At 41.8% G+C, this 18,418-nt stretch overlaps 1 protein-coding gene across 6 annotated transcripts; it reads left to right on the top strand.

Annotated features, from left to right (window-relative positions):
* Positions 1-7,925: 7,925 nt before the first annotated feature.
* Positions 7,926-16,594, top strand: LOC146705059 (proton myo-inositol cotransporter-like). Of its 6 annotated transcripts, XM_085462610.1 has the most exons (13): positions 7,931-8,003; positions 8,966-9,435; positions 9,659-9,818; positions 9,977-10,185; positions 10,287-10,395; positions 10,521-10,684; positions 11,049-11,163; positions 11,529-11,654; positions 12,584-12,702; positions 13,403-13,555; positions 14,722-14,894; positions 15,832-15,900; positions 16,016-16,594. In XM_085462610.1, exons 2-13 carry the CDS (start codon positions 8,994-8,996, stop codon positions 16,022-16,024), a joined length of 1,848 nt encoding a protein of 615 aa, XP_085318736.1. In that variant the 5' UTR covers positions 7,931-8,003; positions 8,966-8,993; the 3' UTR covers positions 16,025-16,594. The 6 variants fall into 6 exon arrangements, with proteins under 6 accessions (XP_085318733.1, XP_085318736.1, XP_085318732.1 ...); XM_085462607.1 differs by having other exon boundaries at positions 7,926-8,003; positions 8,969-9,435; positions 15,832-16,594; XM_085462606.1 differs by having other exon boundaries at positions 15,832-16,594.
* Positions 16,595-18,418: the final 1,824 nt, after the last annotated feature.

Raw genomic sequence — 18,418 nt, 5'->3', positions numbered from 1 at the left:
CTTTTAATCTGTACTGCCACTGTTGTCTAGTTGTGACTCAATAAAGTCATAGTAGAGAAATTCCTACAGGCATTGCTGGTTTGCAGTGTTTTCATTTACAGCTATAAATATCTGGACACCAGGTGCACCTAAGTCATGTGACTCCACAGCAACAAACCACAGGGAGGAGGAGGTGAGGGTGGAGCAAAGGGTGGCTGAAAGGACCGGTGTTTGCACAGACGTGGCTGCTTTTTCATGAAACAGGAGCAATATCAATGCTGGGATCAGTACTTTCAATATTTGTATCAATGCACGCATCCCCACTTGTTAGAGTTACACTGTATTGCTGTTTTTTTTGCAATATGATTTGGCTTCCAAAGTAAAAACTTTCTCAGTGTTGCTTTGTACCTAATGTGCAAAATTGGAAACAGTTTGGTCAGAATATTTTAGCATCCGCTTGGCTTGCTGCCTATAAGTTGGAGTTTTTCCTGGGTTTGTTCCCTGCACCTTTGAATTGGAGAATGGGTCCTGGCTGTCGTCTGCGCCCGTGCACCAAACGATGGTTCAGAGTACCTGGCCTTCTTGGAGCCTCTAGGTGGTGTGCCTGAGGATGCTGTCGTCTTACTGGGAGACTTCAACGCTCATGTGAGCAACAACAGTGAGACCCGCAGGCGCGTGATTGGGAGGAACAGCCTGCCAGATGTGAACCAAAGCAATGTTCTATTACTAGACTTCTGTGCAAACCACAAATTGTCCATAACAAACACCATGTTCAAACAAAAGGGCGTCTATAATTGCACATGGCAATAAGAGACCCTAGGCTGCAGGTCGATGATCAATTTTGTATCATCAGATCTGCGGCCATATGTTCTGGATACTTGTGTGAAGAGAGGTGCTGAGCTCTCAACTGATCACCTGATCCAAGTCATGTGGCGGGGGTGGATGCTGGACAGACTTGGGGCGCCTAAAGGTATAGTAAGGCGGCGACCTTCAGCTCGCACTGTAGCAGTTCGCAGCTGAGTGTAAAGTGGCAGGAATGAGAATCGGCTCCAAGTCTGAGGCCATGGTCCTCAGCTGGAAAAGGATGTTGTGCCCACTCCGGGTCAGGGATGAGTTACGGTCCCAAGTGGAGGAGTTTAAGCAGCTCAGAGTCTTGTTGATGACTGCTGGGTGTGGAAGATAAACAGACAGATTTATGCTGTGGCTACAATGATGCGGTTGCTGCTGAGTGTAAAAGCAAAGTTCTTGATTTAGCTGGTTGAGCTACGTCCTTACTCTCACCTATGGTCCTGAGCTTTGGGTAGTGACCAAAAGATTGAGATCACAGATACAAGAGGCAGAAATGAGCTTTCTCTGAAGGGTGGCTGGCCTGCGAATGCCTTGGTGTTCCTTGGGATAAGCTGGAGGAGAAGGCTGGTGAGAGGGAAGTCAAGGCTTCTCTCCTTAGGCTGCTGCCCCTGCAACCTGGCCCCAAATAAGGAGAAGAAGATGGATGGATGGGTAGACTGATGGATGGATATGGGATCATTTCAACAGGTTGCTCTCCAGTGAATTCTATTGAAAATGTAGCTGCATGGAACAGACTGCAGCATTGTAAATAATAATTTCTTTATGCAGTTTAACTTACCAATGCAAATGATATTGTGGGATTAGTTTCTGATCATGATAATATAATAATAAAAGCAGCTATGAAAAATATATAGATATATAGTGTTAGGGAAAATATTCTAAAACACTTCTTCAGTAAAGACTCAGAGAAGAGAAACACACAGAACTTCTTGCTAGCAAGGGCAGCCTCCAGACTGAGACTCGCACTAAGAAACTGCCCCGGTCTTTATTTATACTTCAGTGTGTGTGTGTGTGTGTGTGTGTGTGTGTGTGTGTGTGTGTCCTGCTGATCAAAGGGTCATAAAACATGAAAGCACAAAAGGTACATCCTTGGTCATAAAGAGGGTAGTCTCCCCCACCCTAGATGGCACGGTGAGGAAGTCCAGCAGTTAAGGTACTTAGACTAAAACAGACATAGCTACGTTAAAACAATAAAACAAGGTACGACCTCTCCCATGCTCCCAGGATGTGGGGGTGAACCAAGCCTGCTAAAAATCACACATCCTGTCACTACCAAATAACTACAAACAGCATCCTACCATAAGCAAACTTATATCACTAAAAGATTATACTGACTACTAAATACAATTTTCCATTGACATATAGAATAAAATATATATTGTTTACCATACTATGCTGTCTACCTTTGCACTTTTTTTGAGATATTGGGTGGACCCTTTTCTCCCACAGAGAGGAAAGTAAATGAGTGTGAGGCTTAAAACAAGAAATCATTGAAAACTATGTTGTTTAAGTTGTATAGCATAAGTACAAAGTATGTTATAGTGTAGGTACTTCCAGTGTCCCTAGAAGCTGTGGTTCAGGTCCAGCTGTTCCCTGGCAAGGAGAGCACCATCTGATTTGAGGATTGGATGACAGTCGGTGAGCACAGAATATCAGCTTGACATAGTGGTCATATCTTATTTTTCCTGTATTCAGCATTGGGTACAACCCCCCAACCACCAGTGATATACCTAAATATCTTCACTTTTCAGCCGTTTTTTTTTTTTTAAATCATTCAGAACTATTCCTGAAGACTACTTAAATAAATAAAGAAAAAAAAACTCCGGTTTACTTGTTGTTTAAAGATTGTAGTCATGAAATTTAATTTTAGGACACAAGAATGCTTTATGCGTTTTAAAGTATACATTAGACCACGGTTTAGATGGGTTTTGCTTTTTGGCCTGTATTTGTATAGCGCTTTACTAGTCCCTAAGGACACCGGGCACACTGGCGCCACCGGGCCCTCTGACCACCACCAGTAGGGAACAGGTGAAGTGTCTTGCCCAAGGACACAATGACCGAGACTGTCCGAGCCGGGGCTCGAACCGGCAACCTTCCGATTACAAGGCGAACGCCCAACTCTTGAGCCACGATTATGGAACGCCAGGACTGCCATAATGAATTAATTAAATACACCATTAAATAATTAATTAAATGTGGCAATAATTAATTAAAATTGGAATTAATTAATTAAATAAATAGTTATGACACATGTAATTAATTAATTATTGACACATTTAATTAATTATTTATGTATTTCACATTTTAATTAATTATTGACACATTTAATTAATTAATTATTGACATATTTAATTAATTATTTATGTATTTCACATTTTAATTAATTATTGACACATTTAATTAATTATTGACACATTTAATTAATTATTGACACATTTAATTAATTATTTAATGATATATTTATTTATTTCATTTTGGCAGTCCTGACGCCTGGCTCTCATCATGAAATAATTTTATCTGTCAGCCTCACCCATCAAACTCAGGGGGCGGGGTTAACGCTGATCGAGTCAAAACCATTGCTTTGGCCTGGTGGCCATTGTTTCTAGCACACAACAACCGGCATGTGGAAGCTAACAGAACTGAGCTTTGAAAAACCCTGTTTGTGTGTTACCAAATACCGTTTTAATATTTTTTTAGCCGAGAATGTAGTGGTTTAATCTTCATGTGTCTGGTCGGTTTGTCAAGATACAGCCTCTTTGCAAAAGTGTTTCGATGATTTCGGAGATGTCGTCCCAGTCTCACGGCAAAGCGTGGGATAGACCCGCTCGCCTCGCAAGCAATCCCACCGACAAAGCGCAGGCCCCGGTACACAGCTGTAGTAACCCCCGCTGACTTCTTTTACTGAGGTTATATTTATCGGTGTTTTATTTCCTGATGTTCTTATGTGTCCTACGTGTTTCAGTCGCCAATTCTGAATTATAACTAACATTAAAAACATGTTGTGGTGGGGCGTGGTCTGCGGGGCCGTGCGGACGCACCTGCACGGCATCCGCAATCACGCCCGCCGTGTTAAAACACGGGGACTCAGGGGTTGGTGGTGGTGTGGTGTGATGTGAATCAAATAAAGTTGGCTCTGAACGTCGCTCTGTGGTCCCGCCGTGCCTTATTCATGCCACATTGGTGCCGAAACCCAGGAGGCGGCATGGCGGGTACCTACCAGAGCCAGGAAAGGAAAGAGCTGGCCGAGATGGTGGCCGAAATAGCGGCCACCCAGCGGAAGCAGGCGGCGGAGCTGCGGCAGGAGAGCGAACGCCACCTGGGGAAGATGGCAGAGCTGGCAGCGCTGCTCTGGGCCTGGGCGCCACCCCCACAAGTGTGTCTCGAGGACAGTGGAGGAGCCGTGTGGGTCACCTCGGCAGCCGGAGGTGGTGGACGAGCCACGCGGGGGTCCGAGCCTGCCGGAGGAGGAGGAGCAGCCGGGTGAAGGGCTGCTCCTGCCGGGAGCGGTGGAGGAGCCGCTCCAATCGGAGGCCGAGGACGAGGCGGGCGAGGGTCTACACCTGCCGGAGGCAGAGGAGTCGCTCCACCCGGAGGGGGGCGAGGGGCGGTGCCTGCTGGGGGCGGAGGCGCAGTGCGGGGAGCCGCTCCAAACGGGAGTGGCGGAGGCGGTGGCGGAGCAGCTGTGCGGGGAGACGGAGGTCCCTGCTCCAGGGCAGCCTGTGCAGCCGGAGTTGGAGGCAGAGGAGCGGGACAGCCCCGCTAGGCCGGGGATCGGCGGGCTGGCTAGTCCAGCCTCGCTGCCACCAGTCGATTCTGCGCGCCTGACGTCTGCCCAGCCGCCTGTGTGCAGGAGCACACGGCCATGCCGGTGGGGCCGTGTCCGCTTGCTACGCGGCCGACCTCCGGACCAGCTTCGCCGTTGCCGCTGGATGCGCGGGCGGCCACCAGAACGGACGCTTCCCCGTCGCTTGGTCGGGGGCTGGGGCGCCGATGTGTAGGGGCCGAGTCTCGCCCCAGTTCGCGGGGGGGAGTAGGTTTGGCCGGATCACTCCCCGGCCTCAATCGGGCGATGGGGGTATGTGGTGGGGCGTGGTCTGCGGGGCCGTGCGGACGCACCTGCACGGCATCCGCAATCACGCCCGCCGTGTTAAAACACAGGGACTCAGGGGTAGGTGGTGGTGTGGTGTGATGTGAATCAAATAAAGTTGGCTCTGAACGTCGCTCTGTGGTCCCGCCGTGCCTTATTCATGCCACAATGTTTAAGGAGGAGAGAGAGCAAATCTGTTTAACATCTGATCTTTGGGTTTTTGTTCAGTAATCAGCGTGACCTGTGTATAAACACATAAAAGAGATAACGTTGGTGTTTCCGTCATGTAGTAACTGCTGGCTTTAACTGTACAAAGGTTGTTCGACACTATGAAACACATACAGACTTCATGATGTTCGGCTAATATTTTTATTGTGAATATTAATCATGCTGACCTCGCTCTGTAAACCACGCAGCGAGGTCAGCATATCCACGATATCCTCAGCTCCATGAGTTTCCCAGCTGACTATCTAACTGCCAACTATTCCAGAGACGTGAAAATATACAGCATAAAGAAAAGTGTAAGAGACTCAGCAGCAGATTAGAATTACAGTTATACATTTAATAAATCACCAAATGAATCCAAGAAACGAGCAAACCTGTTCCGACAATTTGAATTTGTATTCCCTCAGCTGCAGACTCGCTGCTGTTTAAATGTTTGAAAAGGAAGATTAGATATAAACAAACGTCAAACATAGACTCAGTCTGCCTTCACATTTGATATGAGGCCAGCACGTATAGTGGCCTCAGCAGGCTATTACTGAAATACACGTGCTATATCATAAACTATGATATAAATAGGGAGGTCCTATTAACATGTTTAGTTTTAAAGGACACCTTCCTGCCTTTAGTCTCATTCATGAGCAGTATTCGTTTTCTTCTAACATCCAGAAGTCTGCACAATGTGTTTCATAGTTTGTAACAAGCCTTTGACAGTTAAACATAACATGACCGAAAAAGCAAAAAAAAAAAAAAAAAAAAAGAGAGAGAGAGAGTGTTGATATAAGAAGAGAAAATTCTCTCAATTATGGAGACAGGCAAATGGTTCATTTATGTTTGATGTGTGTTTATTCCTCCCTAAATATCGTCGGTGAAGTTCGCCATGCACGTCAGATTTTCCTGCGCATTTTTATACCTCTGCCAACAGAGAGAGAAAAAAAATCACATTCTAACAGACAGCTGGTGCTTAGAATACAGTTGAATAACTATTAAAAAACAGATGATATTTAGATGATAGTTCAGTCTAACACATGTGCCAGTGAACCATTAAACGTCTGTGAAACTATGCAGTTATGAAACGTAACTTTAACCTCAGCCAAACCGATTTGCTCAGTTGTAAATAAAACAGCGAAGTAAACGTGACCCGACAGACAGAACCTGAGTGAATGAAGTCCAGCGTTTAACCACTGAGAGCTAAAACTCAGCTGAGGTTTGAAAGCTGTGTGCCGGTGATTGGACATCAGCCGCTGATGAAGCTGTTCGCCTATAAAGTGCTCTGTAAGGAAACGAGCTCCAGCAGCTCTGCGCTCGGGGAAAACACTATATTTACTTATCTTGTGCAGAAAAATGCGCTGACATTGCGTTATATCGAGCACCGGCTGCCCAGTTAAACTGTGACTATCACCAGGTAACTAGGCGTGTTTCTTGAATTAGCAGCAGGTGTTAAACAGCTGACAGATGAGGAGGAGGATGCATGCAGGTAAACTGAGGGTCTGCTGAGCTGATCGCTGGTTTCGTGAGAAAAATGTCAGCTCGTTCTTTATGTTACAGAAGCACAGAGACACAAGACCAGGCGGAAAGAGACGATCGTTCGGTGAAAATGAGAATCTGCGAATGCAACATGTGGAACACGGAGAGTGGAATATGTAAACAAACCGGTTAATGTACCCCCTCGGTGCACTCTGCATGCTAACTGTTAGCAGAGCTAGTGAAATCTCTGAAAACATCTGAGCACTTTTGCAAACATGTTCTATGTTGACAACCTGACCAGACATACCTCGCGACATTCGCGGCTAAAACACTGTTAAAAGTGTAGCTGGTGACAGAAAAACGGGGTATTTTAAAACTACACCACCACCATTGCTGCCTGTGATTTGATCTGCATTCTGGGATAACTGGCTGCCCCAAGTCTACACAAGCAATCGATTATCTAGGATCGACCTGTTTTGACTTACTTTGCACGGCAACCAATCAAATGTTAGAGAAGCTGCATGGGCAGCGTTAACCCCGCCCCCTGAGTTTGATGGGTGAGGCTGACAGATAAAATTATTTCATGACGAGAGCCAGGCGTCAGGACTGCCAAAATGAAATAAATAAATATATCATTAAATAATTAATTAAATGTGTCAATAATTAATTAAATGTGTCAATAATTAATTAAAATGTGAAATACATAAATAATTAATTAAATGTGTCAATAATTAATTAATTAAATGTGTCAATAATTAATTAAAATGTGAAATACATAAATAATTAATTAAATGTGTCAATAATTAATTAATTACATGTGTCATAACTATTTATTTAATTAATTAATTCCAATTTTAATTAATTATTGACACATTTAATTAATTATTTAATGGTGTATTTAATTAATTCATTATGGCAGTCCTGGCGTTCCATACACGATCACCCAACTTTGCACAATTTATATGTAGGAAAGCCCAGTGGAAAACGTGTCTTTATCTGTCAAGTGTCTGTTTGATTAAAAAAAGAATGTTAATCATATTTTGGGGGGTAAAAATACATAAGAAAACAAAAACGAAAGTAGCTAAGCAACAGTTAATATTTACCTTCGCGAAACGTATCCATCTAAATCTGCCCAAACTTACTGATAGCGCATAAAAAAGTGCTCACAGTTGAAATCTTTGCCATGTTTTGTGGCCAGTGCAAATTCCTGCTGTGTTGGCTCATTAATCACGACTACCATAAAAAGAACCAGTTGGGTTACATTTTACAGTTCAAATGGGCGTGTTTACTTTTTTTTTTTCAGGGATAATATCATATGATCCACATAACAGACTTCCTGTTTGTTGAAGAACACATCCACAGCAGCACTGTGCGCTGGAGGAAAGCAGCTTTTTTAGAGGTATGTTTTTTTTTTCACAGATAGTTGGTGACCTGACAGGCTAAAGTCCAGTAATGCGACTTATTTGACTTTATTGCAAACAGATGACTTATGGGGACGAGGGGCATATGGGTCACTTACCATTCCGTACTTTTAGCATTATAAGAATAAATGAAGTAGAAGTTACATTCGGAAATACTCATGAAAGTAATGAAAAATAGATGGGGAAAAGTGATCTGAATGAAAATTGTTCGCTCACATCTCTGCCGAATTTTCGAGTAGACAATACATGTGCTGTCAACTCTGGTTTTACGTGCACAAAAGTCTCCGCTGAGCACAAATTCGTTAAAAATGACATTTTGGATGGAGTTTGGCACGGTGCTGTAGGAAGATCGTAAACTCTCTGTTTGAAAAAAAAGAAACAACATTGTTTTTGTAGCCGGGTGGGCACGTGACCTCACGCACAAACATGGCTGCACGCAGAGCAAAGCAGTAGCGCTGTCAGTGGTGAACAAAACATCTAAAGTCAGCTTAAAGTCATCAACCTACACTGTTTAGGCAGCTTTCCCACGACGCGACTCCGAAATATGCGACACAGCAGAATCTGGCGCTCGGTTAACCACAGGAATTAGTCACGACATGTCGTCATCAAAGTTAGCTAGTATAGCTGCTAAAATCACGACGTGGTGCTTTCTTTCCTGTTGCTTTTTCGAGCTGGACACCTAAAAACACACCCAAGGTTTGGAATTTAACTTAGAGGTTAGCTGAACGTCTTGCACTGAAAATATTGCTATTATTTTGTTGAGGGGAAAACGACAACAACAAAAAATGATTATGATTTGTAATCTGCTTTAATGGGACATGACTGCATCCATGTACACGTCACCGCCACTTCCTCACAGAAGTATCTCACCTGGCTGATTTAATAAAGTGGTGACCTGCAACCCCTGGTTAGCTTAACCTCTGGTTTCTCCTATGTCCAGCAGCTATGATGAGTACAGCTTGGAGCACATGAGCAACCTCATGGCCAGCAGGAGACAGAAAGCCGGGGACGATGGAGAGCGGAGTCTCATAGGACCTCCATCTAGGCATGTGGATGAGAATCTCCCAGACCGGGATGCCCCCAAGCCGCTTTTTGTCTATTTGTTGGCGTTTTTCTCTGCCTTGGGGGGATTCCTCTTTGGGTATGACACTGGAGTGGTTTCTGGAGCCATGATTCTCCTCAAGAAGGAGATGAACCTGAATGCTCTGTGGCAGGAGCTGCTGGTTTCCAGTACTGTGGGAGCTGCGGCGCTCTCTGCCCTGAGTGGAGGCTACCTGAACGGGTGGCTGGGCCGCAGGATCTGTATCCTTGTGGCCAGCTTTATCTTCACTGTCGGTGGCATCATCTTGAGTCTTGCCCCAGACAAGGTGGTCCTCCTTGTTGGCAGAATTACAGTTGGTTTGGGCATAGGTAAGTTATTTTTATTTAACACTACAGCTTGTATCAAGGTAAAGTCACCATTATAATTTTGCTCCTTATAAGGAACCCTTTGTTTGACTCTCATTATTCAATATTTGCCTTATTCAAACACAGAGCTCTGAATTATACGGCAGAGTTAGGATGTAATATGAATTGTCTGTGGGAATGCATCTGTTGTGCATTAGCATGAAACTGTTCCTCTCCTTGCCTTTAGGCATTGCTTCCATGACTGTTCCTGTGTACATCGCAGAAGTTTCCCCTCCTCACCTGCGAGGTCAGCTGGTCACTATCAATTCCCTTTTTATCACTGGTGGCCAGTTCATTGCCAGTGTGATTGATGGGGCTTTCAGCTACGTGAGACAAGACGGCTGGAGGTACGCAGCTTTGATGCTCTCTCACCTGTGCTAAGGGCTTTAGTTTGGTTAAATTTGATTTAGCCCTTTTTTACCATTATTTGGATCTTTGCCGTGAATGCCAATAAGGGCACCAGAGTTTTCAGATTCCAAGAAGCTGCATCTTCTCCATGCTTTAGGTACATGTTGGGCCTTTCCTGCCTTCCTTCTGTGCTGCAATTCTTCGGCTTTATTTTTCTGCCCGAGAGCCCCCGTTGGCTCCTCCAAAAAGGCCGAAGCCTAGAGGCTCATCAGGTTCTCAGCCAGATCAGAGGAGGCCAGAACATTGATGAGGAGTATGACACCATCAGAGCCAGCATTGAGGAAGAAGAGAAAGATTTAAATGGAGGTAAACGATGTCTAGGAAAAGGGAAACATAGCAGGTGTTATGTGCGCGTGCTTAATCACACTGTGTGTTTTCTTCTTTTTTTTTTCCCTGGTTATTTTTAGGTGGGCCTGTTATTTTCCGTATCCTCAGGCACTCGCCGACTCGTAGGGCTCTCATCGTTGGTTGTGGGCTCCAGATGTTTCAGCAGTTGTCTGGGATAAACACCGTCATGTAGGCCGACTTTTTGTTTTGTTCAGTTTCAGACCGCATGACAATGCTAACCATTGCTGTAAAACCTCAAGCGCTACATCAGAGCAAGTGTGTTTTCTGTAAATCTGTCCTGTGCTGTATCCTAGGTACTACAGTGCAACCATTGTGCAGATGGCTGGGGTGCGTGATGATAAACAGGCAATATGGTTGGCCGCAGCAACTTCAGCTACCAACTTTGTGTTCACCTTGTTGGGAGTCTGGCTTGTTGAGAAAGTGGGTCGCAGGAAGCTGACCCTGGGCAGTCTTTTAGGTTTGTAATTATAGAGATTACTTGATTGATAGATGCATTTTTTTTTTAGTTTGGGGGGCTGTTTGTGTTAAGTTAATTTAACACAATTTGTCACAAATCAAAAATAAAAATATAGAAATGTGTTCTTACTGTAGCTAAGGCCAAAAGTGTTTACAGTGGGCAGGACTGGGGTCATTTTCATGTAAACATCTCTGGGACTTTTGCAACCAGACTGACTTCTAAAGTAAAACTAATGTGTTTTTATGGTAATAGTATTATATTTGGTCAATGATATTATTCAGGTATATGAAAATGAACTGCTTGTTTCTGCAGACACCCCTGCCGTCTTTCTCAGTGTGTTTGTCTCATTATGTTTCCGATGCAGGAACTGGTCTGAGTCTGGCTCTGTTGGCAGTTGGGTTCTTGCTATCTGCCCAGAACTCTCCTCCTATAACCCTCCACCCATTAGACCCCCAAAACTCAACCTGCAGGACATATGGGTAAGAAGAAAAAAAAATCACACTGCACTAATTTTTATTTGTTTTTGTATTGCAACATAGCATGCAGGCAGTTCGACTTCCTGTCAGTTTACACTATGTTGTCGTTCAACATTTGGTTGTATTATGTATTTTGTGGCTCAGTGGTGATGCTTATCTTGGTATTTCTTCACTGTTGTGACAATGATTTCGCTAACTTTCATTCTTGGAGTGCGTGTATGCATCTCTGGTGATTTTTAACCCCTCACTCTTCCTCCTACCTCCAACAATAGCTGTATTTGCTTAATCTTTAAAGGCCTGATCTCTGCTGCTCAGTAGATTTGGTGCTGTCTTTTGTGAAAGCTTTTGCATTCATCTCTGTCCTGCAGGTCTTGTGAAGGCTGCATGCTGGATCCAGATTGTGGATTTTGTTTCCTTGAAAATGGCACCAACGTGTACGACTCTTCCTGTGTTCCTGTCAATCAGTCATCCACGGATCATGCAGCCTGGGGAAGGTCAGATATTTGGGGTCTTTTGTTTTTGTATAAAGGGAAGGTGTATGCATTAGCTCACAAAAAATGTAAAGGTCCGAAAAGATGTTCCAGTGATTTCTTTCTTGGATATGACTGCTAAGTGGATGGATGGAAATATGGATGATATCAAAAGTGCATAAAGAAGTAGTGAAATAATAGTTCTAACAAACTCATGGAAAACCTGCATAATATCATCTCAACTTATTCACTAATGCAATCATTTTCAAGGTAAAAAACCAAAAAAACCACAGGGATGTCTTGCAATGCCATCAACAGACATCTTTTACATATATAATGTTAACAAAACACAGAACAGATGCAGATAAAACTCTCCATTATTAACTTGAATGATCCTCTTTGTTGTAAGACAATTGTTAGAAGGAACAGAAGGGTGGAGTTTTATAGCTTCCTGTCTGTGTCACATTAACAGGATCCAGTGTTACGTCATAGGTGTGGTGATGTGTTGTGTGTTTTAAGCTTGAGTTGCGTATCTGAGAGTGTGAGAGCACGTCTCTTCCTGACCTTCAGTTCATGTGTCTGTGAACATTATTTGAAGGTCCAGTTTTAAAATACTACTAAAAGTAGTGCTTGAAATATTACAATGCTGTCTATGACCTGCACTGTAATAGATTGTTTTTCAAATACTTTTAAGCTAATCTGTGTTATTTACCCCCAAAGTTGAGATGATTAGCTCAATAAAAGGAAAATGAAACAAGTATTCGATCCCAAAATTTAGTAAATCAAAGAAGCAAAATAAGTAAAAATCTAAATGCAATGAAAATAAAGTAAGTAAAACATTTGATAACATTATGTTTAATTAAATAAAATCTAAATGTAAAACAGTAGGGTGGCTTTATGAAGTACAATATGGTTTCTGTTTTTTATTATTATTATTTTTGTTTTTAATCCAGGTGTTCCAGTGGAACAGAAGCAAGCGACAATCCAATTTGGGCGTACAACTACTGTCCTTCGTCTTACTCCTGGATTGTTCTTTTTGGCCTCATCCTCTACCTTGCGTTCTTTGCTCCAGGTTTAAAATTAATTTCTTCTTGTTTTTTTTTGTATTTGTTTTTATTTTGTTGTTTAAATTATTATTTCTCAGTTCATAGCCATCCCCATGTTATTGCAGCTGAACCTAAACGTGCTGAGTCTATTCCCCTAATTTAGTTTGACTGTGAGGTAACTTGGACAGTATAAATGATGGATATGGCTACTGTGTGACAGTCAGTGAAGTGGCATTATAAAGCTGAGGAGGGAGCACTAGGCCTGACTGTTGCATTGCTGTCTTATTGGCTGAAAACTTGTGATGAACAGTCTGTCGTTCGAATAATAAACCATCTACCGATGAGTCGCCCCATCTGAAAATGACTTTTCTGAAAGCACATGATCTCATTTAAAAGTTGCCTTATAAATTCCTTCCTTATAAAAGGCGCTTCCACCTTAGCATCACTTTTCAAACAGTCTGGGTCCATCTTTTATACCAAATCATGTCTATTCAAACATTTGCAAATTCGAAAACAAAATCATCACTTTTTAATGCGTTGTAATGTGACACTAAGAAACGAGCTATGGAAATAGAACAAATTTTCAAGATGTAGGAAAATGCTTCTTCATACTCAACCTCTTTGAATGTTATCAGTGTTATCCTAATCATGAAGGCTAACCAACAGCTAATATGTCGTTGACACATGTCTAATGTGATAAAATAATGCATACAATACACGTTACAGGTATGGGCCCCATGCCTTGGACAGTGAACTCTGAGATCTACCCACTTTGGGCGCGCAGTACTGGCAACGCCTGTTCAGCTGGAGTGAACTGGATCTTCAATGTCTTGGTGTCTCTGACGTTTCTCCATGTTGCAGAGTTTCTTACTTATTATGGTAAGACTGCATTAAGATAGCAGCTAAAGTGTTTTAGGGTATTAAGTAACTGGAAACGCTAAAAGTATAAAACTTGGCAAAAAAAAAGAAAGGGACAGACATTTTTATTGCTGGTTGAGTTGTGGTTAATTGGGTTAAATACTTCTTTAAAAAAAGTTAAAGGATCAGACCTCCAAGGAAAAAATGATATGGACTGGGTAATGTGTTTGGAACGTAAGCATCCCGAGTTGTTTGATGGAAATGAAAATTATTCAAAGACACCTCCTGAAAAAGTGAAAAAAATGATGCGGCAGCCTGGTCCATTTTCCCGATCTTCATTCCAGCTATTTCGCCTGCAGTGTGAAAGTAGCCTTAGACTCCATGGTACCAGACAGTGAGCACAGCGCCCACTAGAGGACATTGGGCCTTCAGGCCACCCTCATAAGGTCTGTTTCTGGTTGTTTGGTCAGACATTTACACCAGTGATTGGCTGGTGGTCATTTTGTAGCTCTGGCAGTTTCCATCCCGCCAGGAACAAATAGTGGTCCTGCTGATGGGTCCTACTGAAGGACCTTCTCAGCCTTGTCCAGCTCTTTTAGAGTAACTGCCTGACTCCTGGAAATCTCCTCTGTGCTCTCGAGACTGCTGTGAGACACAGCAAACCTTCCGCATTAGCACGTATTGATTTGCCATCCTAGAGGAGCTAGACTACCTCTTGCAACCTCTATAGGGTCCAGATATGATCTCATGCTGCCAGTAGTGATGCTGACCCTGGCCAAATGCAAAACAAGTGAAAAAACAGTCAGAAAAGATGAGGAGGGAAAATGTCAGTGGTCTCTACTTGTAAAACCATTCCTGTTTTGGGGGTAGTCTCATTGTTGCCCCTCTAGTGCACCTGATGTTAATTTTATTAACCCCAAAGAAGCTGAAACTGATGAATAACCCCCTCTGCTACTTAACTGACCACATCAATATCCTGCAAGCTTAACTTGATGCTGTGTTTTCTGAGCAGTGTGCATAGCTTTTTAAGGTTATTTTAAGGTTATTTAGAGGAATTGAATTTGTTTATTAGGTGTTTTTTCCTATTTAAATATTTAAATAAACAATTCACACAACTTTATCAAGTTTAATTTACAGCCAAGAACTTCATAGTTTTGAGCCTAATTTCCAAAATCTCTGTATTCCAGGTGCGTTCTTCTTGTACACGGGCCTGGCCATGCTGGGTCTCATCTTTGTACTGGGCTGCCTCCCAGAGACAAAGGGCCTACAGCTGGAAGAGATTGAGAACCTGTTCGCAGGTCAGCTCTGCTCCTGTGGAGAGCCTTCACCCAACAGCAATCGTCATGTCCAATACATCCGGGTAAAAGGCAGCAACTACCTCCCCTCTGACAACGACGCCTCAGATGTAGAGTAGACTGGGATGATTTCGCTTTCCACTCTGTCCTTTGGTTTTCCTGGGATGGCTGCTCTTGCGGGGAGGAAAAGGTATTGACGGTTCCCTCTGGTGGGTGTGATCGAATGGGACCAAACGCAGGCTAGAGCTCCCCTGGGGTTGACTTTAACTGGTGCTTTCTTTCATTTAAGCAACTTTTTCAAATTTCTTTTTAGTTCTGCCTTTATCTCACCTGGAAATCGTGCTGCTTTGCATTTCTTACTTTTGAATATCCTCCTTATTTCTCATCGTCATTTATGCACTAATAAAAAGGGAATACTGACTGGTGTCTACGCAGTATTGCTGTGGGCACAGTTAATCTGTGACAGTGTTGCTGGGATCAGAAAATCCTTGTTTTACAAACTGATCAGACCACAATGAAAATGAGTGAAATATTTCCATTTTCTTGTTGAGAAACCTTTTAGAAACAAGCCTTTTGTTGTTGTTGTTTTAACCACACAGTTGGTTGCTGACTCATCGTTTACCCTCACATATTTAATTCCATTAAGTTGCGTGATTTCCGTCTGACCATCCATCTTTTATAAACTACAAAAACGAGATACGGGCAGAAATCTGATTGTGGTGAAATGATAAGGATTTGAGAATTTGAAGATCTGTGAAACTGCTTTCACTGATTTCTGCCATACTTGGACGTTTGCACATCTTTTCGAAATCATTAACATGGGGTTAGTCCTCCAATCAAAGCTGGTGTCAAAAATACTAATCACGTGTTTCTGTTGTCAACTAGAAAGTGGGTGAGTTTGCACTTTAAAGTCTTTTATTTTTTCAATAAATAATAAAATTAAGTGATAAATAAAATGTTTCCTACGTGCCAGATTGCTATAGCAAGTTGTTGTTTTTTTAGCATGATTTGGAATTCAGCCAAGCAAACTATGGAGCCGTGGAGTCAGACAGTGCCATAGCCTATATAACTGTAAGTAATGCATCGAGGTATTAAAGTGCTACAAACTTTGATGTTATGTTACTGTACAAAGAAAAATGCCTTTTTGATGTTCAAAATGTTCAATTTCATATCTTTGTTGTTGCAGCTGAGATAATGGTGACCAAGAACAACGTCCCACAGAGGGCTTTTGTACAGAATGTCCTTTTTACACTGGGATACTTTGATAAGTACCAGTTTGCTTTATTGGCACTGCTGGCATTTACAAATATTGATTTTTCATTAAATATTTTTCATGCGGCCTTATTTTTATTTTCATTTGTACATCAAGCACAGGCTAAGATGTATTTGGAAATTGTACAAAACCTCCACATGGAAACATGAAAGTGCTTGATACCTAAAACTACGTGATCTGTAGTTACAGGTCCATTCTGCTTTTGTTTGAAATGAATGGATTTCCCTCTTGTGCTGGGGGAAAAGAATAGACTCATGACACTACCACCTTTATATGAGACAGAGTTTTTCCTCAGGTGAACAGAGCTGATTGTCTTGACAGCTTCGAGGGGAAAGCATTTCAGGTTAAAAGGCCATAAATGAATTTTATGGATAAATGGATCAGCATTTTGTATATGAAAAGTTAACTGTTTGCAGAGTTACAATATATGTGTGTTTTGTTTTCTTTTCACCAATGTCATATTTGATAAATAAACTTGTCAAAAGAGCCTGATCTGTGAAGTCAGTCAGTTTTTGTGTGAAAAGGTCATTTGAGTGTTGCTCAAATGTAATTGAAGATGGTAACATGACATCATTTCTAAGAGTCTAAGACGGCATGAAAAATTGTTGAAGTGCTCACAACACTGAAACAAAGAATAACAGAGACTTTCCCAAAGATCCTGAGGAAGAACATCTCCCAGAGGCTGTTGGTGTCCTACTGCTGCTCCACAGAGTATTTTAATATATTACTTCTGTGTGTGGTTTTCCTCTTGTACAGTGGCACAAAACAAGGCGCTCCCGAGGGTGGCCCAGAAAACCATGGGATGCCCCCTACCTACTCTAGAGGACCTACATAGTTAAAGCTAATAATATAAAAGATCCTTCTGACTGTCCATGTCCACATGAATGTGCTCTGTGTAATTTGGGAGAGTGGGGAAAGGCAGCTTTGGTCTTTTTGTGTGTTTCTTGTACAGTTTTATATAGTTTATAGTTTTTATTACTGTTGTGAGTGATCTTTGAACTGTTCAGAGTCCATTTGACATTAGTGTACACGTTGCATTATGTCATATGGTCCCCTGCTCATCCCAGTGAACTAAACCGGCACCCACAGTCTTAAAGTGTGTGTGCACTCCTGCTTTAAATCTCAGGCCACTTTAATGTTGGCAAAGGAGAATCACATATGATTTTTAACATAATAACAGTGGTTGATTTCTAGCCCATTTTTAGGTGAAATACTTAATGCAAAGTTGGGATGGTGTTTTGGTGTTTTTGGTCACAAGGAGACCCTGATCTTGAAACTGCTGGTAAATGTTGAGTTGATGGAAAAAATCAGTAGTCACTGGGTCATTTCTGTTTTGTGGCAAACCAGGTGATGAACATTCAGGATGTTTTGTATTTAATTGGTTGTGTTAAAAGTCTTCACTTATCCCAGGTAAACTAAAACATTTGGAACAATCCAGATTTTGGTCGGGTAAAGACAATTTTTCGTTATGGCATGAGAAAGGGATAAAAACTAGAACATGTTGTAGATAAGATGGGAAGTTTATTTCAATTAAAGAACTTGTAAATATATAAATATAAAATATGTAATAGAGTAACTATATAATACTTTTACAGGTGTTTGTGGGGTGGGAAGGTGGCATTAAATTCATTAGGATGAGTTTTTGTAAACAATCTGACACTGTAGAAAAAATAAAAATGTATGAAAAAAAAGACTTGCATATGATCCAAAATCTAACAATGCAGCCACGGGATATCGAATCCTGACCTGGTCTTAAGGTTTGCTGAGTCACAGTTTTGGCTCTGTAGACGTCAGGTTATGTTTATATTAGAGAAGGGGTGCAAATTACACATCAGGTCAGTTATTTCTGTGCAGTCGTAGGATTTGATTTCCATTGTGACCAGATGTGTTCCACTCTTTCTAAGAAACATAAATGCAGTGTTGGCCCCTACAGTTCCTTCGTGTGGCACTGTGATTATCCAATCCACAAGATGGCAGTAAAAAACAACTAAAGAGAATAAATAGTCGCGATGAACGTTAGCAGGGAGCAAAAGAAAAACAAAAGAAAAAAACAACAAAAAACCCTTTATTTTATATGTGAGCTTAAAAAATAGATTATCTGCCAGTGCAATTTTAGTGACTTTTTTATATTTATTGCTACTGGGAACATGGATTCATATATTTGTTATCTGTAAACTAAATGATTGCTTTTTTTTTAAATGGGATGATTACAGAGTATATTAAATAATAAACAATAGAATATTGCCATTTATTTATTTGGTAATTTAAATGATATTGTAAAATTGCTTAAAACAAACGTTTTGATATGGTATTAAA

This window comes from Copadichromis virginalis, linkage group LG7 (assembly GCF_057382275.1).
Source record: "Copadichromis virginalis isolate Kocher_CV1m ecotype Utaka linkage group LG7, C_Virginalis_male_GT1.1, whole genome shotgun sequence".
NCBI classification, from domain to species: domain Eukaryota; kingdom Metazoa; phylum Chordata; class Actinopteri; order Cichliformes; family Cichlidae; genus Copadichromis; species Copadichromis virginalis.
This window is presented reverse-complemented; position numbering and strand designations above follow the sequence as displayed.

Excerpts from the sequence above, each read along its gene's own strand:
- LOC146705059 (XM_085462607.1), top strand. The coding sequence starts at position 8,994 with ATGAGCAACCTCATGGCCAGCAGGAGACAGAAAGCCGGGGACGATGGA. Across the intron at positions 9,819-9,976 it reads GTGAGACAAGACGGCTGGAG|GTACATGTTGGGCCTTTCCT; the intron begins GTACGCAGCTTT and ends TCCATGCTTTAG. Across the intron at positions 11,655-12,583 it reads GATCATGCAGCCTGGGGAAG|GTGTTCCAGTGGAACAGAAG; the intron begins GTCAGATATTTG and ends TTTTTAATCCAG.